This window comes from Mesoplodon densirostris, chromosome 5 (assembly GCF_025265405.1).
Source record: "Mesoplodon densirostris isolate mMesDen1 chromosome 5, mMesDen1 primary haplotype, whole genome shotgun sequence".
In the NCBI taxonomy this organism is placed as follows: domain Eukaryota; kingdom Metazoa; phylum Chordata; class Mammalia; order Artiodactyla; family Ziphiidae; genus Mesoplodon; species Mesoplodon densirostris.
The window spans coordinates 53,167,760-53,193,672 of NC_082665.1; the positions used below are offsets into that span (position 1 = coordinate 53,167,760).

Consider the following 25,913-nt stretch of genomic DNA (forward strand, 5'->3'; position numbering starts at 1 on the left):
GGTCTCACTTTTCAGTTTTTTCCTCTGCTTTCTGATAACTTGACAGCACCTAGAAATTATTAAAATAAACAGGGAAGAAAGAAACCCAGAGGGCCTTGCTACTACAGCAATTAACCATGGATTTTTCCTGTTTCTCTTGTAATAGCCTATACAACTAAGTAGAACTGCCCCTTAAGCATTTATATGGATTTCAGCGCTCCTATGGACTCATGACAAGGATTCAAAGAGTGCTTATACTATCAAGGAGGCCTTTGTTCTCCCGAAGAACCTTGTAAAAGCATAGTACACATTTCAGTTTATTACCTTTCAGCTTAGAAGGTACTTTCCAGAAACCATCCACTCAACTCAATCATTTTATGGATCAAACCAAGTACCAAGCACTTCCCAGTTATGCCCCCTTCCCTTAAACACCCTGGATAATCTCCATCCTGTATTTGCCAAAGTCCCATGTATTTTTTCTTTCTTGTCTTTTATTTCACTTTGATGTTATTAGGAAGATGGATGGTGTGCTGCTAAAAACACTTTTTCTAAAGAGAGCAACCAAAATCTTTTAATTAGGCCATGACATCGTAAATATAAGTACACAAGAATGTACTGCAGTAGGTACAGAGATTAAGTCACAGCATTCTAAAGTTATGTGTATTGATTTGTCATTGTCATGTTTCTTTGTTATTATGTTAAAATTACCAAATATCAAGACAGTCTAAAAGAAAGTTGAGAACATTCAGGTTGTTCCATTTCGAAGAAACATTTGTGACAATTTTCAGAATATAATTTTTTAAATGCCAAAAAAGTTCATTTGGCCTAATTTGATAAAATTTGTAAGCTGTTTTGGAATACAGAGGATTTCTATGGTTATAAAAACAAACTCACACCTTGCATACCATCAGCTCCCCCTACCCCCTTCTCTTTTGAATGTTGTTGAACACAAAGTGATTCTCAGAAACGGAATTTGCATTCCAGGCTCTGGGCCAGAGAGAAATTAAATAGACAAGTTACACACTTTTGAAAATGGGGTTTTATACTAGAAACTGTGGGACCCTCCAAGTCCAATTAAATAAACAGCACAGCTCCTGATAAAGAAAGAGCTTGCAAGAGCATATAAGGGCTTTGCTTTTTTAAAAATAATGAATTTACACTGGATCATTATTTGTGAAGCAAATAGCAGCTGTGACATGGAGGCTTTCATTCTACACATGTATATATTGCAATCACTTAAGAGTTACTAGGCTCATCAATCAGTCCTCTGTTTCCTTCTGTCGAGTCACCTAGCACCTAGCAACATGCACTGTGTACCACAGAATGAGTGTGGTTAACGTGAGCTAATCCCAGATCAGTTTGCTGCAGTGTCCTCCTGATGAGCACAAACTGTTTTTATTCAAACTAGAGGCCATGACTGATGACTTTATTACTTCTGATGTTGGTTTGTTTATTCAGTTTTAAGCTATATCTCAGATGCAAGAAATCATGCCTGTAAAGCAGATCAGATCCAAGTAAGTCCCATGCTTTGTCACCACTAATGAGGCATTTTTGTTTGGTTGGTTGGTTAGTAGTTGAATGGCATCAAAATCAAACTGTTTGCATTTAATGCACATTTGAAGTTAATAAAACCATCCCTTAGCAAGAGTAGATCTTAGAGGTTGAATGCTTGCCCAGAGAGCCAAATGGCTGTCAGTGGCATAATGGAAAAATCACTGAACTGGTCATCAGGAGATCTGGCTTTGTTAGATCTGCTGCTAATTTCTGACCTTGGGCAAGTGACTTCACCAGTCAGGGCAGGGGCTTCGATTCCCTCCTCATCAGTAAATGAGTACTTTGGATTAGGTGGTGGTTTTCCCACTTAGTTCCTAGGATCCTCTTGACGTGCTAATGAATAGGGCTGAGGTAGGTGAGGAGCTGCTTCTACTTGATTAGCTATAATTCGCCCACTCAATATTTCAAAGTTTTTTCATGATATTTTGTTCAGGGGGAAAAAAGGGAGAAGGGCTTGAGTACTAAAAAAGCATTTGAAAACCACAATCCAGCCTAATCTTCTGCACTGGTGTGTGTGGTATTAAAAGGAAGACTGTTCCCGTGACTTCCACCTGGACCAACCAGCTCTTCTAGTGATGGCTGACATCACAGTGTTATTTGAGCTTTCATTGGGACACTGTTCTCAATGTTTTATCAAAACTGAGCATCCCTCCTCCCACCCTCCCTGTGAAAGTTATTCAACTTTCAACTGCAGGTCATTTTTATATTTTCAAAATGAAGGAAGCAGAAAATACCTTTTTAACAAATGAGATCTACACTGTATATTTCATTTTGATTCTTTAAATATAAAAAATACCTTTTCCCATCTCATAAGGAAAATAAACTATGATTTCATGCTCACAGTGATTTACTTAAAGTACATCAAGAGTTGATTGCTGACAAAGTACTGAGAGAAGCACCCTTGACTCAATGTAACCAGTGCACCTGCCTTTTCTTGCTCTCCCATATCAAATTGAGCCATCCTCTGTGTGAGGTTTTTGAGAATAACACTCATGCATTTGGGTGATATAGAGCAGTTTTGCATTCATCACTCCATCCTCACCTGGCTGTGAAACTCTTGACAAAATTATTTTACTAATGCAAATAAATTTGTGGTATGACTTTTCCTTTCAATTCTATACTTAGTTATGAATCCTTGAATCATATTAAGACATAATTCACATAAAGTTTTTTTAAAACACTTTGGAATCAATATTCAATTTTGCTAAAATAGTACACATCCTCTTTTATGGTCTTCTAACTAATACTCGTCGATTGTTACAAGCTAATATAAGAGAAAGTTACATACAAAATATGTATTTAATATAGAAGGTTTGAAACAAAATTTGAGAAAATAACTCAGAGAAATGCGATAGGTATTACCATTACTTTCTCAATACCCACTGTGACTCTCTCTTCTAAGTGGAAAAGTGAATAACAGTACAAAGAGGACTAAATTTTAAGCATACTTTCATCAGGTTTTCCTGGGTTTGCTGCAGTTTTATTTTATTGAAATAAGAATAAATTTTAGAAAGTGCTTATGTAAACAAAGCACACATGGCCATGTGGAAAAGACCAACAATTGTAACACATCAGTATTTATGGTTATATGGGGTTTATAAGTCAAAGTAGAGGAATATATTTGACATTAGAGGAAGTATGTTCCAAGTGAATTGGTATCTGATTTTGGTGAACTAAAAATTAGTATAACTTAACAAAACTGCCCATCCTCGTTTTCTATTAAGAGCCTAATTTTTTTGGAGGATTTTTCAAATCTCTCTATATATTCCAGGCATAGATAGTACTGAGGAAACAAAAAACTATTTGCTCTTTTTTTCTTGTTAATCTTGACACTTGATCAACCACAACAATTAATTTAATATCTTACCTCTCTTGAGCTTTCAGAGAGGTGTCACTGAATAACTGATTTTAGTTCCCAGAGAACTTACACTTACTCAAGCTCCAAGATTTTTGTTCTGTTTAAATATTTTGGATGCAGCCCTCTCTCAAAGGTATTAGACATTTGCCATAAAACATTGAATTCTAAACATAATTTAAGGTTTTATCAATAACTCAGAGTTGTAATTATGAACATTAATGATGTTACATTAAAATAGTGGTAAAACCAAGACTTACTGATGTGTATTGGAGAAGGCTTTAATCCCCTACCACATGTTTCCCAGGAATTGCTATTTATGTTGTTTTGATTTTTATAATTTATTTTTTCTAATTGAAAAAAAATTTAAAAATTGAAGTATACTTGATTTACAATATTATATTAGTTTCAGGTGTACAACATAGTGATTCAGTATTTTTATAGATTATACTCCTTTTAAAGTTATTACAAAATAATGGCTATATTTCCCTGTGCTTCACAATATATACCTGTTACTTATTAATTTTATACATGGTGATTTTTACCTCTTAACCCTCTGCACATATCTTGTCCCTACCCCTTTTCCTTTCCCCACTGGTAACCACTAGTTTGTTCTATATATCAGTGAATGTGTTTCTGTTTTATTATATTCATTCATTTGTTTTATTTTTTATATTCCACATATTAGTGATAACATACAGTATTTGTCTTTTTCTGTCAGACTTATTTCACTACGCATAAATACCCTCCAGGTCCATTCATGTTGTTGCAAATGGCAAAATTTCAGTCTTTTATATGGCTGACTAGTATTCCATTAGGGGTTTGTGTGTGTGTGTGTATGTGTGTGTGTGTACACATGTAACATCTTCTTTATGTGTGATGGACACTTAGGTTTCTTCCGTATCTTGTGTATTGTAAATAATGCTGCTAAAAACATAGGGGTACATGAATCTTTATGAATTAGAGTTTTTCTTTTCTTTGAATATATGCCAGGAGTGAAATTGCTGGATCAGTTTTTTATATTTTGTCAGTTTTTAATATTTTTGGTCACATTCCTAACAATCAGGTAGCCAGGTGTCACTTGTATATGTTATACATATGTGTTGTATGTGTTAATATATGTGTGTTAATATATGTGTATGTGTTAATATAATTGTCTGTTATGCTTTTCTATTTTTCTATGTTTCTTTTTTCCATTTTTTTAATCTTTCTTATATTTTCTTTCCAATCTGTGCATTTAGAATATAGATAATCGCTCTTCAGAAAATTGTATCAAGAGAATTATACTTCTAGAATTAATAGTAAATGGGCCTCTTATAATTAAAGTGTAAGCTCAACAGATAGGCAGATTCACTATTATTATTAATTATTCTAATTTCTAATATAAAACAATTGCAAAGGGAAAATTAACTCAGGATATTAACCTGAAGAAGCTTACATTATTTTTGCATACAATCTTGGTGATACCCATCTTGCTGTTCCAAAGACATTTTGTCTTCATCCTTGTTTTCTATAATGGTCTGGGTAGGTAACATGTCTGATAACTGAATTCCAAATTGAGTAATAATTATACAAAAGGAATTTAGTTTACTTTGGTAATCAAAATTAAAAGTATAGAGATGGTAGACAATAAGACTATGAAAGAGAGAATAGCTGGTTGTTTTTGTCTATTTATTTGAAAATAGAATAATTCTCCATGAGACTCACAAAAATCAATGACAATGAGGCAATATCCATTTTCTAGACTAATTGTTAGAGCTAATTAAAAAGTTTAAAAATCCATCAATGATAGATAACTAATAGCTAAGAATAAAATAAGTTTAAATAATACCTTCTTGCTGCAATTTGTAATCAATTTTTCCCAAAGCCTCTACTAGAATTTATGCTTACAGAACTTCCTATATTTAAAACATTGCTGTCCATTATCTCAGGTTCCAAACTTGAAAGATTTTCTCACGTTTATAATTTCATAATATAACTTCATTTAAAAGATAAGGTGTGAGGTACACAGGAAACTTGGGCTTCTACATCCCTTAGCCACTTTGCATTTCCCATGATTTTAGAGCAGTGATTCTTAAACTCCACTGTGCCCAAGAATCCCCAAAGGAACTTGTTTAAAAAGTAGGTTTATAGGATTTTCCCCAGATATGCTGATTTAATTGGCCAGGTAGAGCCCAGAAATCTGCATTTTAAATAAACACCTCTGTGATTCAGATTCATGTGGACTCAGGTTTTCATCTAAGGAGATGGAAATTATTAAGTAGAAAGTGCACACGGTAACCAATTGCAGATAACATATCCTCTTTAGTATATTAACCTCTGTTTACAATCTAACCCATACTCACTGTTTATAAAGCATCCAGAAAACATCACCAATATTTTATTCACGAGAATAATAAGCACTGAAAATAATATTTAATATAATAAAGCAAATATTTGGAAGGGGTAAATTAACCAGATTTCTTAATTATAGATTATATGGGAAATCTATTTTTTATTTTGTTGCTTATTTTTCTACTTTGAGTAAATGAATTATTTTTCTATAAACCGAACCACAAATGTTCATTTTCTTCTCCCACATGCACATAAAATCTTTCTCTACTTAACTTTAGAGCAACCATCTAAACCCGAAATTGTAAGCAAAGCTCCATTTCTTGAAACAGAGCAGCTTAAAAAGGTAAGAACTTGTTTTTGATTAATTGACTTTCCTTAGCCTAGTGTTGAATGCCTTCTCCTGGCCTCAGATGCCAGGACAAATAAGATAGACTTTGCTCAGTGGAGCTGACAGCTGACAATGTTCCAGGTGCCAGTCAGAAAGTCTGCACAAGGTAGAGAGGAGACACAGAGGAAGGTGTGGTCATTTCTGAAGGGAGGAGAGGGAGATGAGAGTAAAAAAAGGCATACGTCTTCTTGTTTGAACAAAATGGATGTTTAATGAAGTAATGACACATGAGTAGATTTTCTCCAGAGCAAAGGTAAAAAGGGCTTTCCAAGAATATGAAATAATACCATGTTAAAGAAAATGGCATGTTTGGGAAACACATTATTTGCGTTGCTGGAATTATGGGTGCTCAGCCAGTGGGCAAGAGAGTGCAATAAGAGATAAATCTCGAGAGTTAAAGAGAAGCTGGATTATGACAAGCCTTCTGTCATGTATAGTGCTTGGTCTCTATCTTATTGACAAATTAAACTATTGAAAACTTGAAGTTAAGGGATAAGATCAGATTTAAACAATCACAGTAGCAGAGGTTTGAAGGAAATCTGTATTGAAGGAGCGACAAAACTGGAGTTCCATATATGAGCACATCACTTGATTCATAATCTCATTTTCACTAACTAAAATAGCCAAATTTTCCTTGGCTGGGGGAAAAAGCAAGTTCAGAATTCTTTGAATCAGATTGAATTTGACTGCATAATACAACACTAAATATTAAGAACATATGTGAAGTAAAGTGGTGGGGATTATAGATCGTGGTAAGTATATGTCATCTGAAATAAACGTAGCATGAAGCTGGAGAGGCAGCCTCATTTTAACACCATTAATGATTCTTGAATACACAGATCTATGAACCATGGTAATAGCCAATGTTAATATAGTTATGTTATTTAGTTAATTTTAAAACTGAATACTGTCAAAATGAATTGGGTAATGCTTTTAAATGAATGTGATTTTATCAATGGTGGCAGCATCTATTGCACATTTTTAAATGGGCAAGACCATAATTTTAAGCACAAAACATTGTTTTTATACAAGAGTGCATTCATTCAGTCCTTAGTCAAGGCTTGGAAAATGAATGGGTCAGGAAATCGTTGGAGTAACTGTGCATCTCTTGAGGAGTCTGGGGCTTTCAAATGGACAACCACTGATGGAACCAAGGTTGTAATATTTCCTCTTTATTTTGCAGTTGGGTGAGTGCATTTCAAAAGACAGTTATCCGGATGGCAACATCACGTGGTACAAGAATGGAAAAGTTCTGCAACCCCTTGAAGGAGGTGGGTAAGAAGTGGGCAATAAATTCAGATGACATGTTTTGCCTTTCTCTTGTCTAAGCATTCCTTAGACTATCCTGAGTCTAAATTCATTGCCCTCTTTTGATCTATGACTCTATACTTTGTTACTTTAAGTATCCATTAAATCAGAAGGGATTTTTAAAACATCATTTTAGACCTTGTGCAGAAGAATCAAGAGCAGAGAAAATTATTTCTCTATATGGCATGTTCTAAAAGTTAATTAAAGTGAGTGGGAGATAGAATTCCAGGATTCTATTTCTGTCCATGTCTCTGATTCATGTTTTTGAAAAGACATCTACCTCACTACATGTCAATTTTCCCTCCTGTTAAATACAGTAAGAAGGACAAAACTACTTCTCAAAGTTGCTGTGACAGTTAATTAAGGGCTGTGATTTTCCGATGAAAGATCCTACCATTAGTGTTCTTTATCTTCTTCAGCGGTGGTCATAATTTTTAAGAAGCAAATGGACCCAGTGACTCAGCTCTATATCATGACTTCATCCCTGGAGTACAAGACAACCAAGGCTGACATTCAAATGCCATTCACCTGCTCTGTGACATATTATGGACCATCTGGCCAGAAAACAGTTTACTCTGAGCAAGCAGTCTTTGATATTTACTGTAAGTAACTCAATATAAAATTATGCAATTTTTATGTATTAGAAAAAATATTCCAATGCTATTTTAAGTCCCAATCCGAAAGCTCTTTGGAATCTGCTTCCAAACCCCCATCCCCATTCCATGGTACCCAAATAATCTCTTCCTCTTTGCAAGACCTATAGAATAAATGCTTATGCATCTATGATATCTTTCACTCTCTACTTTGTTATTTATAATCATCTCTTCTGTATTCCGCTAGACACTAAGTTTTCTTAAACACAAGATCTCTAACTTACTCTGATTTCTTCTGGTAGTCCTCAGCCCTGACGCACAGCCTTGGATTTTGTAGGAGTTCAGAATGCCATCTGATGGTTTTCTGAATGAATGACAGATGAATAGAAGCTTATGACTGATTGGTTTTCTAGATGTGGAATTTCCATTTTAATAAAGAAATTTATTTTAATAATGAGATCAATTGCATAAAGGTTAAATAGGATTTTGAATTCCAACATGTTTTGGTTAACTTAATAGATTTGAATATTAGACTACAAAGGAACTTTCTTGATCATCTGATCTAAGTCCATTATTTTAGCTAACAGTAAAGTGAGACCTAGAGACTTGCCCTAACTTAGCTGTTGCAAGTGGATTAGAATCCTTTTCTCCAATGCTGTGCTCTTTCCTGTAAGACAGGAGCCAAGATAATATGATTAAGAGCAAAGATGCTGGCAATCCAGTCCCAGTGCTGTTAGTTTGTATTTCTAGAAAAGAAACTTAACTACACTAGGTCTCAGTTTTCCTATTTTGAAATAGGAAAAATATTAATGTAATACTTAACTCATGGTGTTGTTATGGAGATTAAGTAAAATCAAAAATCTAAAATAGCACAATATATAGCACATTAAATGTTCGTTATTAAGTACTATCATCATTATTACTATATAATCATTATTACTTCATAAGCATAGACTAGAGATATATTTTGGGGAAAGATGCAAGAAAACTTTATTATTACTTTTTAGTGAATCAGAAATTCTCATAATACTGCTTTGTGTTGTAGAATAACCTAGTACTTCTATGTCTATTTGAGAGAAAGGGTAGAAATGCCCACTGAACCTTCAAAGAGTTTTATCTCAGCTACATTTTTATTTTGGCTCCATGAAGTGCAGAACCTTATAGAAGAACAGAACTGAAGTTCCACATGCCCTAGCCATAATGGGTTGTTTTGCCTTAAACTTTGTAAATAAATTTCAACTTGATTTAAAAGCAAGGATTGAAAGGATTTCATCACGTACAGCTTATCTAAAATCAAATTATTATTTCTGTATGTGGAAGCAGAACTCTGTTCAAAGATATTCAGTTGGAAATAAACTATCTTTGTGTAAGTATAGGAGTATAAGATAGGAAAGAGCATCAAGATGAGTGAAAAGGATTGGGAAATTGGCTTAAGAAAGAACAGAAATGTATGTGAGTGTCAGGCATGGGCAAATAGATGGGCAGAAAAGTCTTTGGATGAGGAAGAAGGAAATGATTTTACTGTGGCTGGCTGTGTAGGGAGCATTGGGCACAGCTTTTGAGAAGGCACAATGTATGCAGTGCTGGGCTTCATGGCAAAGACCCGAAAGTGTTTAATATATAGTCCTGACATTCAAGGGGTTTACTATTCCAATAGGTAAGTAAGACATGTACATCAGAAAGAAATTGTCAATGCAAAGTTGCAAGTGGTAAGTGCCACAGGGACTTAGTGGACAGTCCTGAAAGCTCAGGTGCCCAAGGACAGTGATTCCAAAACTTCAGGATATGCATCAGAATCACCTGGAGGACTTGTTAGTAAACAAGTTACAGGACCTGGCTCTATAGCTTCTCATCCAGTAGTTGTGGGGAGGGGCCCAATACTCTGCATTTCTAACAAGTTCCTTGGTGATGCTAATGCTAATCTCTGAGGACCACAGCTGGAGAGCCACTGCTCTAGGGTGACTTTAGAGAAGAGAAGGAGGAGCTAAATGGAAAGTACAGAAGAGTACATTCAAGAAAAAGAAATTTGATCCATTCATCTTGAGGAAGCCTGAGAAAGACGCGCTGGTCCACTCCTTTACCCTATCCAGTCAGTAGTTTTTGTTTTTTGTGGGGTTTTTTGCAGTACGTGGGCCTCTCACTGTTGTGGCCTCTCCTGTTATGGAGCACAGGCTCAGCGGCCATGGCTCACGGGCCTAGCCGCTCCGCGGCATGTGGGATCTTCCCAGACTGGGGCACGAACCTGCATCCCCTGCATCGGCAGGTGGACTGTCAACCACTGCGCCACCAGGGAAGCCCCCCAGTCAGTAATTTTTATAGAATCCAGTCAGAAGTTTTACAGGATCTAGCTCTTTCATCTTTGTATGTGTCTGATTCTGCCTTCTGACACTGCCTAAGATTATGCCACCATTCCTCATTGCTGGTATTTTTGTAACAACTTCCAAAATAGTATTCCTGTCTGTTCACGCCAAACTGCCCTGCAAGCTCCTGCCAGAAATATCTTTCTAAAACACAAATGTGAACATGTCACTACTGCGATTAAAACTCTTCAACGACTCCCCAGATCTCTCAGGTTAATCTTTAATCTCCCAATTTCAAAATGCCTTGAGTCCCCCATAGCCATGGTCCTGACGTGTCTCAACCTTCATCATTTAACTACTTTCTGTAGTCTGTTCTATTTTCCAGATTCCTCCTGTAGAATACTATGTACATTCCTATCCATATGCTGTCACTATCTTACCTTTATTATCCAGCAAACACCTCCTTATTCTTCAAAACCCAGCTCCAGGGTCATTTCCTACAGGAAGCTTCCCAGTCTGGAGGATCTGTAAGCTACCAGTGATTACTATGCTTATGCATCTTAGGCAGTTTTTGTGCTGTTACAGTCTTAATTGATAAGTTTGGTGTCATCATAAATAAACTGAAAGTTCATTGAGGTCAGGGAATTGCTGTTTTTGACTTTGTAACTCTTGCACTTAGTGCCTGCACAAAACAAATATTAGCCAAATGAGTGAATAAATGAGTGGACAGAGGATAAATGGAGAGAAGGGAGAAAGAAAAATTGAGTAGACTCTTTTGATTATTACGTAGGGGTATTTATGGAGTAGTGAGATATAAGAGTCTTACCTGAACTAAGTTCAAGGCAATTGTGGATACCAGTTTAAGAAATTTTTATTTCAATTTTTACATATTGGGAATGCGTGAGGAATTTTAAATATCATTGTAATATTCAAAGCACTACTTCAAAAACTTATTTAGAGAAAAAAATATATATATAAAGATGTAGAAAAGAGAAAGGCTCATGGTGAAGGACCAAATGAAGTGTGAAGGCAATGTTTCAGGTGTAGATTATTTAGAGCCTGTGCTAGAGAAGTGTTGGTGGGAATAGAAGGGGAGAATCAGATGCAAACTATAAGGATTAATCATTAAGACTGGGTGATTGAGTGGATAAGAGAGGGCAAAGGAGAAAGCCAGAGTAACTGGCAGACTGATGATTTACTAATAGAGTCAAACTGAAAGTCAAAGGGAGAGCAAGAGATCATTAATTTTGTTTTACGCACATTAGTGGGCAACCAGAAGGCTACTGTTAAAACTCAGATGTGTTACATTAACCTCTGATCTCAGTGTAGTTCTTCAACTCTCTAGTACAGAGCAGAGCCTATTGAAAAGGGGACACAGAAAAGGGGGGTTTTAAAATAAAGCATGAAGTCAGACCGATTATGATTCCTAGCTATTCTGCATCAGCTTTGGTCAGAGATGTGCTGCATTGATGTCCTGCAGACCAAGCTAGGCAGAGAAGGGCCATGCAAACGAGTGAGGGAGGCCTAGAAATGGAAGGCCAGTGGAAGACAAACTTTATTTACTTTCTGACTTAACTGAGAACTGCTGGTCAGGGAACTACCTCAGGCAAATTCAGAAAAGTGAACGAGTATATTAAACCAATCTTTGTTTAGCCTCAGAACATTCTGGGCAAATATTCAGAGATGCCCAAGCATGGGGAAAAGTCAGAGAAGCAATCTATAACAATCCTTCTAGGTTGTTTTTCCTGCACTTTAATCTTAGAAAGGTAAGTAAATGACTGCAAGAGATAGAAAAAAGCCTCAAAATCTACCACTTATTCATCTCACTTTATTAGCTAATAGCAAAATAAGACTTCACAGATAATTTTTAGTGCTGCCGGATTGGAAATATAGACATATGCCTCAAGCCTTGTGGAAGAGGTTCTCTAAAATAAACCTTTGCATTATATGATTTCAAAATGCATTGTTCATTGTATCATCAGCTACATAACAAGTGGATACATTAGAAAGTGGGTCATTTATAACTGCCAACACCACCTCCTTTTCTTTCCTGTTAGCTGGATATGGTCCACTGTGTATTCAGCTTTAATTTCTTTAGCATTCTACTGTTGAGCAGTAGGTTCAACGAAAGAATATGCTTTAGCCCTATTTTCACCATAAAAATGACCAAAATGGAAAGAAAGTTGCATCTTGGCTCCAATGAACAGAAAAAAATTACAGTACATTCACAGTTCTGTTGATTGTGTTAAGGGTCTCCCTCCGTTCATGGATTTATCTTTTTGAAAGCAGATCTACTCTCCGGCATGCCAAAAATCTTGCTGGCATTGTTTGGCTCATATCCCTTTTTATTTAATATAAGGTATAATTGTGTAATAAGAGTGGGGGGGGGGCTAATAGTTTTAGCTCCTTTGCTAGCTGCTCCAGTCTTTCCAAACTGTAAGATACATATAATATAGTTATATGTCCTTATAATGAGATTATACAGAGAGATTGTTCCTACTGGTCTTTTACACATAAAATAATTATGGTCATTCCTACCTCAGGTAAAGACATTTTGCTAAGAAGAAATTGATTTTTATGTAACAGGGTCTCTTTGTAGTTTGCTCTAACCAAGATTAGTACTTATCAAGTAGCTATTAACTTCAATCCTTCTATAAAAAGATACATTTAAGCAATTACCATTACTAGCTTCTTGAGAAAATTGTGTATAATTTAGTCATTTTCATTGTATGTACTGAGTAATTTGGTACTTGATGAAATGGTTAACTTGTGTCTGTGACTCTTGCAGATCCTACAGAGCAGGTGACAATACAAGTGCTTCCATCAAAAAATGCCATCAAAGAAGGGGACAACATCACTCTTAAATGCTTGGGAAATGGTAACCCTCCTCCTGAGGAGTTTTTGTTTTACTTACCAGTAAGTGCTTCAGAATTATTACTTGAGCGAGACCACTATCATTCTGTCCTGTTGTTTGGCAGCTGGCTGACATTAAGAATTGTATATTCTTGGGCAGCATAAGTGAGGAAAGGATGTTATTCTTGGAGTCAAGGAACACCTGTGGAATGTCCTTTAAAAGTTTTTTTGGCATCTGCCAGTGCTCTTGCCTTTTTTTAATTCAGTGTTAAGGGAAATCACGGACAAAGAGGAAAAAATATGATCATAGGAAACCGTAATGGTAGAAACTCAAGGTCTCATCCAAATAAACTATAAGAATCTGCTCTTCAGAAGCAAACAAATATAAAATGAAGAATGATGACAGCAAATGGTCTGATGTGGATTCTAAATCTATACACAGTGCATTCATGAACACGTCCCTGAATTTCTGATATAGGGACACTTCTGTTGCACATTATATTTAGCTTGGTAGAATAAAGCAATGGGCTGTATCTTGCCATTGTATGTGGTCTTAAACAGCCATTTTCTCAACTTTTATCAGTATCACAGATGAAAGAAATGATGCCTAGAGGATAATTTGGATGTGTTCTAGATGCTATGGAGCCAGACTAGAAGAGAGCTCTGTCTGAGGACGCTTGCTCTCCCACAGCCTTCCCAAGTTTGCATTTGACTTAACCTTCCATTGGGAGAAGCCATATACAACTCTGTACTGCAGGGATCTGTTCACAAATGTCACCCACTGCATTGTTCAGTAATGTTTAACAGTATCATCCACTATATTACTCAGAAGACAAGTATAAGTGATTTCCTTTCTACTTAAATGTTGACAGATAATTCTGTTTATCTTAATAAACTGACATTGTTTTTGTCTAAAGCACAAATGAAAATTTGAAACTAATTATGCTTCTACCTTGATTTTCAGGGATGACAGAGCCAAATTTCTGTCTTAGTTTTAACAACAAGTATCTTTTTTGTTACTATATACTCCTAATTCATCTATATATTTTTTAAATTCTTAGTTATTAATTCTTTTTATTTTCTCTTTTTTAAAATTTCTTTTCCCCTCTCTTTCTTTCTTCCTCCCTCCCCTTCTTCCTTCCTCCCTCCCTCCCTCCCTTCCTTCCTAATTTTGATTATATGTTATGTTTTCTTTTAAGCTGCCTCAAATCTTTTTGTCAGATTAAGCAAGGGATAAATGTAAAAATAAAATATTAGACATTTCTTTAAATCTGCCTTAACAAACACAAGCCATGCTGTCAATAAAATAGATGTCATCATTACAATGTAAATTAGCTTCTCAATTTCCTTAGAACCAAATTACCAATTATTTTTCCAGGATTCAGATAATACAAACTCTACTCTCATTTGTCCAATTGAAGAAATACGTTCCCTTTTTTTCTTATCTGAGAAAATGTAATTTTAATCAAGAAATATAACTGTTCTTATTGTAGCTACCAAGTGTAATCATCTGAAATTTTGCCTCTATCAAAAGGGACAGCCCGAAGGAATACGAAGTTCAAATACTTACACCTTGGTAGATGTGAGGCGCAATGCAACAGGAGACTACAAATGCTCCCTGATAGACAAAAAAAGCATGATTGCTTCAACAGCCATCACAGTTCACTGTAAGTCACCTTATTCTTCATTACCAGCTTCACTTTAAAGGCCTCTCATAGTCTACCTTTGCTATCTCTTCAAATAAATTGCAGCTGTATTTTTCTTAAATAATGTGGTTGCAGTAGACTTACTAAAGAGCATCAGTGTGAACCCAACTTTGGTCCAGATTTGCCTTACAATATTGAAATCTTGAATGGATCTAATAATTGCAACTTTTGGCAGTGATAAACCTCCATCTTCTTTCTAAATGTCTTCAGTTTGTGGTATTAATAAAATATTCACATGCATCTTAAAGAAATAAATTATTTTATATCTTAAGAAAATATATGGATATTCTCAAAGTTTACAAGGTTTGCATTTGGCCAAGAAAAGTGTAGATTAAGTATCTTTTTTTAATTACAGAGTACTCTTAACACCCAAGCCCAGGCAACAGAAATTTTCTACAAACAGAACCACTTCGAAATCACCCAGAACTTTTAACCCACTTTTATACTCCAGATACTCCAAAAGTTATATTTACTCCAGTAGATAGAAAAAAATAAATATACATAGAAAACAGATACTTCACCTGAGTTCTTCATTTTGTAATTCCTGACAGTCTGTATTATTGATGTACCCTGTGCATTGTAGAAATGGGAAACTAATTTGAACTGCTCCCTGGTGACACTAGAAGACACAGAGTGCTTTGGGCAAATGTCAGTCTTGCTTGGAAATATAAGCCAAATTTTCTAATAAGTCCTTTGCACCCAACATCACCTCTAGACATGATCCATTACAGTAAGGTTTCTCTAGACATGATCCACTACAATCCCATTGAATATGAGTGTTTCTTTGTTTCAAAATTGAAAGAGATATTAGAAACTGTTCTGAGGAAATGGTTCTAAATCTATTACTCTACCCATAACGCTTGGAAAACACATAGGATAGGAGCTAGAAGTTTGAAGGAGGTACATCGGGGAATAGAGTAACCAGATGGTTGCTTTTGAGTGTCTGATGTTGGGAGCACACCCTGGGGAGCCCTATGGTTACAGTAGACTGTTAAGAAATATTCACAGCTAAGCTACTTCTCTGTTTGCTCCATCTTCATGTTGAACATATCTGAGTGTGTCTGCCATCAGGGGCTAGTTAGAGAGAAAGCAGTGATGTCTCAGGATAACAACTGTGCTACTTTTTCTCTGAGGACATTTATCCAGTTTGTTCCGTAGAGGAAAAGAAGTGAAGTGAGGGAATATAACCAGCAGATAAAATTGCCTGTGGAATAACTTTCTGATATAATTGTTCATGAAATCTTTGGGCCAATAACCAATAATCTCCAGTGCTTAGTGATGGTACAATCTGCTTATGTTTAAGAGATGCTAGCTACTCAGGATGCTAAAGAAAGATAACTCTCATTTATATCACCTGTGTATCAGGCAGAGAAGGATAGATGGCAGAAAGTTTAGGCAAAAGGCTGTGCTGCAGCTACATAATACCTCAATGATCAGCTGCGCTAAAAAAGAAATTAAATAAAAGCATGTAACAGTTTAATTGAATTTCAGTGCATTTAATTGGATTTAAATACATTTTGGTTTTGGAAGGTAGGCTTTAACACTGGGCTTTAAGGTCTGTGTTGCTCTGAAAAGCTAAAATACCGTACGCTAACATATATATATATGGAAGCTAAAAAAAAAAAAAAAAAAAAGGGTACTGATGAACCTAGTGGCAGGGCAGGAATAAAGACATAGACATAGAAAATGGACTTGAGGACAAGGAATGTGGGGCGGGGGGTAGGACATGGGAAGCTGGGGCGAAGTGAGAGTAGCATCAACATATATACACTACCAAATGTAAAATAGATAGCTAGTGGGAAGGAGCAGCGTAGCACAGGGAGATCAGCTCGGTGTTTTGCTACGACCTAGAGGGGTGGGATAGGGAGAGTGGGAGGGAGACGCAAGAGGGAGGGGATATGAGAATATATGTATGCATATGGCTGATTCACGTTGTTGTACAGCAGAAACTAACACAGTATCGTGAAGCAATTATACTCCAATAAAATCTATTAAAAAAAAGCTAACATAGCTTCCCTGGTGGCGCAGTGGTTGAGAGTCCGCCTGCCGATGCAGGGGACACGAGTTCGTGCCCCAGTCCGGGAAGATCCCACATGCCGCGGAGCGGCTGGGCCCGTGAGCCATGGCTGCTGAGCCTGCGCGTCCGGAGCCTGTGCTCCGCAACAGGAGAGGCCACAGCAGTGAGAGGCCCGCGTACCGAAAAAAAAAAAAAAAAAAAAAAAAAAAAGCTAACATAGCATTGCAAGTAAATCAAGATTTTACTCTAAATTACATGAAATGAAAACATAAAAATCTTATTTTTGCACATTTATTCTAAATTGTTTGCTTTCAAAAATGATTTGTTTCCTTTCCATAGATGACTAAAGGGAGTAGATAGAGAAGCACCAACCAGTACTTGCACATATTAGCAGAACAGACCTCTCATCAGGCTTTTAGCCCACAGATCTATAGTTGCTGATGAAGCATCTACTAGTCCTCTGCCAATTCACACACATATAGATTCTTCATCCAAGCTTTCAAAGTCCATCATCATCCTTTAAAATCACTTCTTTTATCTTCTCACTGGCAAGTTAACTGTCCAGCTAAGAAAAGCGTTAACTTGCCCTGAATTGAATTTTCATCTCAACATAATTCAACCAAATATTCTGAGGAAACTCCACTTTTCTATGTGATAATGCCTATTTTAATATTAATGAGAAACCTGTTTCTTCCCTTCATACATTCAACAATAGTTTTTGAGGGCCTACAATGTGACAGACACTGTGTATACACAGTGACAACTCAAGTCATGGTCCCTATCCCAAAGATGCTTACAGCCTAGCAGGTGAAACAAGTATTAAAAATAATGCTGTAAACAGTCAATAAATTATAATTATAACATGTAAAACCAAGGAGAAGCACAGGATGCAATAGCAAATCCCACTGCCATAGGATAAAGTCCCACCTCTTAGTATGGCAAACACAGTCCTTAGTCTGGCCTTAATTACTTGTATAGGTTTACCTTCCATGTGTTATAACCATTCATACCAGTTTACTCACCACTGTGAAATCTGCCAAGCTCTCTCACCTCTTTGCCTTTGCTTATGTGGCAGAAGTTTTCCCAACATCTCCGCTTATCAAAGCCCTTCTCAACCATCAGGGGCCACAAACAGATACTGCCTCCATGCAATGCCTTTATTAGTGCTTTGAAAGCCAAGTTGGTTCTGTTCTCCACACTCCCATAAGTCTTCGCTTGTACCTCTGTCTGTAGCCCTTACTCTAGTTTTTCAGCAAATATTTCTTGAGCTCCTAATCTATAGCACGTTTGCCACTAGGTGCTGATTTCATGCTGCCGTGTAGTGTCATCACATAGTTGAGTGCATATTACCTCTACCTCAAATTGTAAATTGTAAGCTCATTATTCATCTCAGTATCTCCTGTCGGTGCTTGGAACATAGTAGTTGTATAATAAATGTTCTATTGAACTGGATTTTCCTCATACAGATCATACTATGACAGTAAGATTTTTATAGAAATTACTTTCCATCTGAAAGATTTTACTTCCTTAGATGTATTTATACTCTGTTTTTAAAAAATGGTATCTGCTGACAGTGTACCTAATAATAAATCTTATTTAAAATTTCAACTGCATGAGAAATGGGATAGCATTTTTGAAAAATATCTAACCATTATAGTCAGTTCTCTCTGAAGAAACACGTGGACACCTAATGGTTTTTTAGTTTATCACCTGCTGTCTAAATATACTTGATTTTCCCATAGTGTGCCTTATCAACTCTTTTTATAATATTTACCTAGTCATCATCTTTCTTTATTTTCTTCCAGAAGTGATTGAAGAATTTTTTTCTTAAGGTGATAGACCCCAGGTGAACACTTACATGCAATCAAAACATCAATCATGTTAACTGCAAATAAATGCATAATCAATTAGATTGACCATTCACGTGTCCAAACTGATCTCAAAGCTGGCTTGAAAAACTAGACTGATTATGCTACAGTTCAGTTATTTCAGTCACATAAATCACTTCTGAATTTCAAGTGCAGTTAGAAGGATTCTTTTTTCTTTCATCTATTTTTTTCTCAAAAAATATTTTGACTATCTTACTTTCTGGAGTTGCATTTCAAGCATATTTTCTGCTTCACAGATTTGGATTTGTCCTTAAACCCAAGTGGGGAAGTGACCAAGCAGATTGGCGATGCTCTGCCTGTGTCATGCACAATATCTGCTAGTAGGAACGCAACTGTGGTATGGATGAAAGTAAGTAATATTCCTTGGTAATATTCCACTGTTTGAACTGATTCCTTTTTAGGCTTCTCTTATATATTTATACAATATGTTTATACACCCACACTCATACTCTGTTTCTCTATATGTAATACAAATCATACCACAATAAACTTTTAGAGGTACTCAGCATCACTATGGCATCCATAATTGATGCTCTGAAACTTAGTTTGGGACATTAATTTAATTATGTGTATCTACTGAGTAATTATACACATACACACATGCACATGGTTACACACACATATACAGTTATATACTTTAGGGATTAACAACTTTCAATGTGTTTTAATCCACAACATTATAAACAGTGTGTTTACAGCAACCATGTGAAATATGTAGGAAAATGATTATTTCCCCACATTATTCAAAAGAAGTTGAGGCAGGAGAAATCAGAGAGCCACAGGTGATAGAGTGGAGACTTGAGCTCAGGCCTTACCCAGCATAAATACTGCACTCTAGTCACATAACCTTCTGCCTTTCTGCTGAAACTGACCTTAAGTGTCTGAATGTGGGTTCCATGAATTAGTAGCTCCTTGAAAGCAGAGAACTCTTTTCACCCCTGGGCCATAGTAGAACACCTGGAACATACTAGGAGCTTTGTCTGTATTTCCTGAGTACTTATATTCTTGTAATTGTCTGAAATGTAGGCCATTACCTGGGGACACAAACATTGCTATTATCTTTTTAGAGTGAGAAAGTAGAATTGGTAATTGGTTATTTGAGACAAGGTTATCACCAAAGGGAAAGGTTGTAACTATGTTCCCTCCACTCGAATCCTTGACTAGTGTATCTGAACACCCAGTCCATTTATTACTAGAACATGGCATATAACAGAAGCACTTAACCAGTGATGTGTTAACAAAACACATACAAACCACTTAAAATAGAGGTTGGCAAGAATTATCTTTGTAAAAAAAATTGCAGGAAATTTATTGCTAGAGTTACTTCTTGATGAAAATGTTAATTATTTTCTATTGCTTTCTTATCTCTTTTCATGCCGGATCCTCTGTTACTTGTTATCTTACTCTTAAAGCTCAGTTTCTTACTTCATTTTCTTTTAAACACAACCTCATCACAACTTCTAATTTACTCAGATAGTTAAAATGCATATTTAACATGAGGTATTTGTAGTAGTTAATGGTCAAAGGGCTAGACAAGTTCTAGGCATATGAACACTCATAGTGTGTTTTACTACAGGGCTGGAGAAACTAAGTTTACTTGGCTAAACCAGTTTCCACATCAGCTGCAGTCACTGCTGTTGATTAAATACCTCATGTCAGTAGTGCTGATCAATATTGCCTGGCCATTGGTTAGTTGATGGAAATGGAAAAAAATTCGTAGTGAGCAAATACCACATAATTTGTGTTTAGTTGTCTTCTTAGGAGCATTTCAATTTCTGGTAAATAACATTATTTTCTGTATATAAAATGATTTTCAAAATTAAATGTTGCATTTCCTTTGTTCATAGGAATTAGGATAGTAAACTGTTATTAAAGGTTTCTTTTAAAATCATTTTTGTCATAATTGCCATGGCTGTGTAATGGATCCCGTCTTGAAAACTGTCTCCTATAAAATGACTTTCAGGTGTTTATATCCATCATTGATTATGTAGCACAAGTGTCCAATATCTGTCAATTCAAATTCATCTACGTTTACTATAAGGAGTAGCTACTATCAACTGAGAATTCTCCTTAATGTAAACACATTATATTATGCATATAATTAAGTCCTCATAGCAATTCAGTATGGTAAGTTTACTACCCCATTTTACAAATAAGGAAACCAAGTCTCAGAAGTTTATGAACTTGTTCCAAATTATAAATTCAGTAAATGGAAGAATCTGAAGTAAAACTCTGATATGTCTAACTCTAAAAGTACAGAGGAAAAAGGAAATCTATTTTTGAAAGAATTTGAAGCTAAAAAAAGCTTTCATTTTCATTAGACCCAGAAGTATAATTTTGGGCTTCATTATTATGTAATAAATACATGGAGAGTTATAATTGTGCCATGTGACATAATTAACTTTTTATTGAATCAGGATAACATCAGGCTTCGATCTAGCCCATCATTTTCTAGTCTCCGTTATCAAGATGCTGGAAACTATGTCTGTGAGACTGCTCTGCAAGAGGTTGAAGGACTAAAGAAAAGAGAGTCATTGACTCTGATTGTAGAAGGTAATAAAATACGTGAGCACCAATTTAAATTTTTCTTTGAGAATTTAATATCTCTTTCTTTTATGATCTCAGTTCAACATCTTATTTTAAGTGTAATGACATTTTAGGAAAACCTCAAATCAAAATGACAAAGAAAACTGATCCCAGTGGACTGTCTAAAACAATAATCTGCCACGTGGAAGGTTTTCCGAAGCCAGCTATACAGTGGACAATTACTGGCAGTGGAAGCGTCATAAACCAAGCAAGTATTTGTCTTCTTGTTATGTGCTGAACTTGGTCCAATGTGGGGTTTTATTTAGGTACCTAAACTGTAGGCTAGCTTGTTATCAACATGAAATTTGCAGTATATTTTCAGAAGAAGCTTTTGCTAACTTCTTAATTTTCCCAAAGGAAGACCATAACTCAAAGAGAAATTTAAAATCGTAGGGCCATGGAGAATGGAAGAACCATTTTGTTGTGGTCAATATCTGTTTTTAAAAGGAAATAAATTAAGTGTTGTTCCATGATCATTAATTCCTGAAGCTTGGGTGATTAAAGCACTAAGGTATATGCTTTCCTGCATCATGAACTTCCTCATCTGAGTATAAGTGGCCTCACTTATAGTTTGCTTACTTATGCACATTAAATGTTATTTCTTCTTGAAACTGGGCCCTGGGTTGTGGTGAAGAACATAGTATACTGTGAACATATGGTCTGATTTGTGTGTGCCAGGGCCAGAGTAAGGCTAGCTAAATATATAGTGTCTAGGTTGGTTCCTGCTGAACAAAAATATTCATAAAGTATTCATAAAGCAAACAGTAATATTTGTACCTTTGTCACACCATTTTAGTTTGTAGTAGTAAAGGGCTAAGAACTTATGAACACTACCATTAATTTTCTTTGACACACATACACACACACACACACACACACACACACAAAGATGAGAATATGGTCTATCACTAACAGTTCAGAGCTGTGATTCCATTAAATTGCCAGTCAGCTTGAGTTACTGACATACTTGTTAATTCCATTTTCTCTAAGACAGTCTTCATGTCTGTCTTCTCAGTGCAGCCACCTAAAGACTCTTCAGGAATACCCAGATGTGCCATTTGATTGTTTGAATCTTCTGTGCTGCCTTCTTCCCAGCTTCAGACCCAGTTGAAATCTGAGAAGGCATGCATAAACCAGAGTTTCAATATAAAGTTAAAGTGTCCATTCTTTCTCTGTCTGGGGAAGTTGGGCTGCTGGTCCAGCTTATGCAATGTAGTTTTGCAGAGCAAGGTGAATTTTGGCTCTTTCACCTATGGGTGATGGATATAAATTTGCATAGCTCAAGCATGGAAGGTCCCCAAAGGAGTGGACACAAGCAAATGCCTCCTGATTTGGTTAAGTGTGATGCGGACACACAAACAAGAGAACATGCCTGAGGAGGACAAAAAGGCTCTTGATTTCAGAAAAAAGACCTGAATTGCTGACAATGTACACATCTATTTTTTGGCATAAAAAATGACTGTTTCTCTTCTATTCTTTTTGCTTTCTAGTTCAATTTAGTAATAATTACAGCAAAAATAACTTTTGGTACTGGGTAATGCAAACAAAGAAAATAGAAAAATAAGCATCTGGTAAATATTTGATGAATAAAAAGATACAAAGATTTAAAAGGCCATCCTAGAAATAAGCAAATGTATTGTAGAGATAAACATAATAAAAACAAAGACGCAGTGAGAAAGTTATGTGAAAAATACTAGTGGGAAATGGAAAAAAAGCAGGTGAGCTTACTATGAGGATAAAAATAATAATGCCATTCTTCATTGTCAAGCAGAAGGACTGATTCTGGCCCACTAGGTGATATGTTATTTTTCTTGTCCTAGGTTTGTGCTGATACATCCATATTTTTTTATTTGTTCCCTCCTCAATCACATGGTGAATCTATTATTTTACAACTACTATTACTTGTGCCCCACCCCTCCCCAGGGGCTCCATGATGTCTCTAAGCATGAAGCTCTCTCCTGTCCTCAAGACCTTTAAGATGTAGTTGAGGAGAAAGCACATAGAGAACAATACAGGATGTGGTGTGTATAATATGTCTCAGAAAAGAATACAAGTACATGCTTGCTTTAGTGGAGTTGGACTTAGGAGTCATGTCCTGGGGAAGAGATTAAAGTGAATTTTCTCTTGTTTGAAGGAATTAAATGGCAGTGATGATCCTCATTAATACCTCACAAAAACCAAATGAACTTACCAGTCACTGAAAAAATAACCTATCCTCTGTATTTAACTCAAGAAAATTGAGGAAAAAATAGTCTTTTTTTCCCATGAGAAAATCATACATACATATGCACTTAGATATCATGGCTTAAGATAAAGGGATTCACCCCTGTAGTGAAGAACAATCACATAGTTTACAAATAGAATTAAATTCATGTTTATTAGGAGAAAATTGGTGATGAGTTAATCTCTAACTAATTATTTTGAGACAGGTACTATCATGTCAAAATATTGACTAACCTGAGCATCTACTGAAAAAGAAGAGTTTAATTGATTTAATTATTAGAATTAATAATAGAAGCATAAACAGAAATCCAGATATGGATTCGCTACTCTTTTTCCTCCATGCTGTGGTTATAAACCTGAACTGGTCTCATCTATGACCTTACATGTACCCTTGAACGCCAGATAACATGACAGAACACCACACCTATCCCATTTCATTCAATATTACTCTTTCCCATGTTTTTAATTCATTTCCTTTTCTAAATCCATTTTCCTTTTCTTTTTCCAGACAGAGGAATCTCCTTATATCAATGGCAGGTATTATAGTAAAATTATCATTTCCCCTGAAGAGAATGTTACATTAACTTGCACAGCAGAAAACCAGCTGGAGAGAACAGTAAACTCCTTGAATGTCTCTGCTAGTGAGTATTTCATTTCTGGCATTAAAAATGTAAGAAAATTTGAAGTTATTCTTCATTAGTTTAAAAGCTTCAATTCCATCTTCCTGTGCTGCATTATGGTAAGTTTTATTTATTTATTTTGCATTTGGTATCATCATCATAAGGTTCTTTTTTTTCTTTTTCCTGGTGTCCATTCTTGTACAATCCTTGTCTTAGTTAAATCATTTCATGTTTTATGGGTCAGAGACTTTACCTTGTACAGGAATATTTCCAAGATCAACAGAGGATAAGGACTAAGTTGCTCTTACTTAATCCATGTTTTGTGTTCAGAGTACAGATAATTCAAAGATTATCTGAAAACATTTCTGTAACAATTTTAATTTTGGTAAATTTTTAATTCCCCTTAATCTATTATTTTGCATTTCAGTTCTTTGTAGTATTTATCCTATTCTTATTTTGCACAGGGATGCCACATGCTTAAACTCATTCAGCAAGTTGGTAGTAAAACTGATATCAGAATTCCTGAAATCTAGTTTCAAAAATTGATGTTTTGGGGCTTCCCTGGTGACACAGTGGTTGAGAGTCCGCCTGCCGATGCAGGGGACACGGGTTCATGCCCCGGTCCGGGAAGATCCCACATGCCGCGGAGCGGCTGGGCCCGTGAGCCATGACCGCTGAGCCTGCGCGTCCGGAGCCTGTGCTCCACAACGGGAGAGGCCGCAACAGTGAGAGGCCCGTGTACCACAAAAAAAAAAAAAAAATTGATGCTTTTGAATATCATATTTGAATCATAGGTTACAAAAACAAACAAATGAGATTATCTCAGAGAAAGTGAAAAAAAAATCTGTCAGTGCTGAAATTAAGGTAATGGAAACATAACAGTAGCAGCTTCTTTATTTAATTTGAAATTATCTCTCATCTTCAATTATGTAATTCTTTTTTTTGCCATGTCAGTCTTAAATCAGGTCTGGCTTAGAATGAGGCTCAGTTCTGGACAAGATGCTAACTGACCCTCCAAACCTTCATTCTTCAGTCAGTTGGAATCCTGTATGTGACATTAGCAGGATAGAGATATACTGGCTAGGAATTAGCTGGAGCTAGGAGAAAATAATTATCTAAAGATAATGGTCCTTAACAGAATATGACTGGAATTTAAAAGCCTTTTGGATTGACAGGAGAAAAGAACCAAGCGAACATAACTCTAAAATAGGAGCACTGACTTCTCTGAATTCAATTCAGTGAGTATTGATTTGTCCTACCTAAAAAGAGAACTTATCCTTTCTTCCTGAACACAAGTCTCTCTTTTTATTCTAACCCATCAAATAGTGGTTTTCTAGACCTTGCAGTGGTTTGATCAACATCTAATACCGTCATTTTCAAGTTCAGTGAGCACCTCGAGAAATTCCAATATAGTATGTATGAGGAGGGGTCTAGGAATCTGCATTTTAACAAGCATCACTGGAAGTTCTGATGCAATCCCATGTGCATAGAAGAATATTTATTTAGTCTAATATTAGATGATAACCCACCACAGTGACAATCCTTAACATGGGCCAGGAGCACAGCACTATCAGAGTCATTTGGAGGGCTTTTACAAGCATCACATATATTGCCCCTTCACCTCTGAGACGTCCCCAGTTTTAACCTCCACCCCTACCACTTTGAGAATGTCTCTAGTGGCAAATCCCTGACGCTAGAGGATGAAAAT

At 36.0% G+C, this 25,913-nt stretch overlaps 1 protein-coding gene across 1 annotated transcript in view; it reads left to right on the forward strand.

The window, feature by feature from the left end:
- The window catches only part of ALCAM (activated leukocyte cell adhesion molecule), a 208,301-nt gene that overhangs the window by 154,332 nt on the left and 28,056 nt on the right, over positions 1 to 25,913 (forward strand). The window contains exons 4-12 of the mRNA XM_060098739.1: positions 6,001 to 6,065; positions 7,294 to 7,381; positions 7,838 to 8,020; positions 13,100 to 13,227; positions 14,699 to 14,831; positions 19,013 to 19,125; positions 21,194 to 21,329; positions 21,437 to 21,570; positions 24,094 to 24,226. Of these exons, the coding sequence (XP_059954722.1) occupies positions 6,001 to 6,065; positions 7,294 to 7,381; positions 7,838 to 8,020; positions 13,100 to 13,227; positions 14,699 to 14,831; positions 19,013 to 19,125; positions 21,194 to 21,329; positions 21,437 to 21,570; positions 24,094 to 24,226 (1,113 nt within the window). The remainder of the gene's footprint in view (positions 1 to 6,000; positions 6,066 to 7,293; positions 7,382 to 7,837; positions 8,021 to 13,099; positions 13,228 to 14,698; positions 14,832 to 19,012; positions 19,126 to 21,193; positions 21,330 to 21,436; positions 21,571 to 24,093; positions 24,227 to 25,913) is intronic.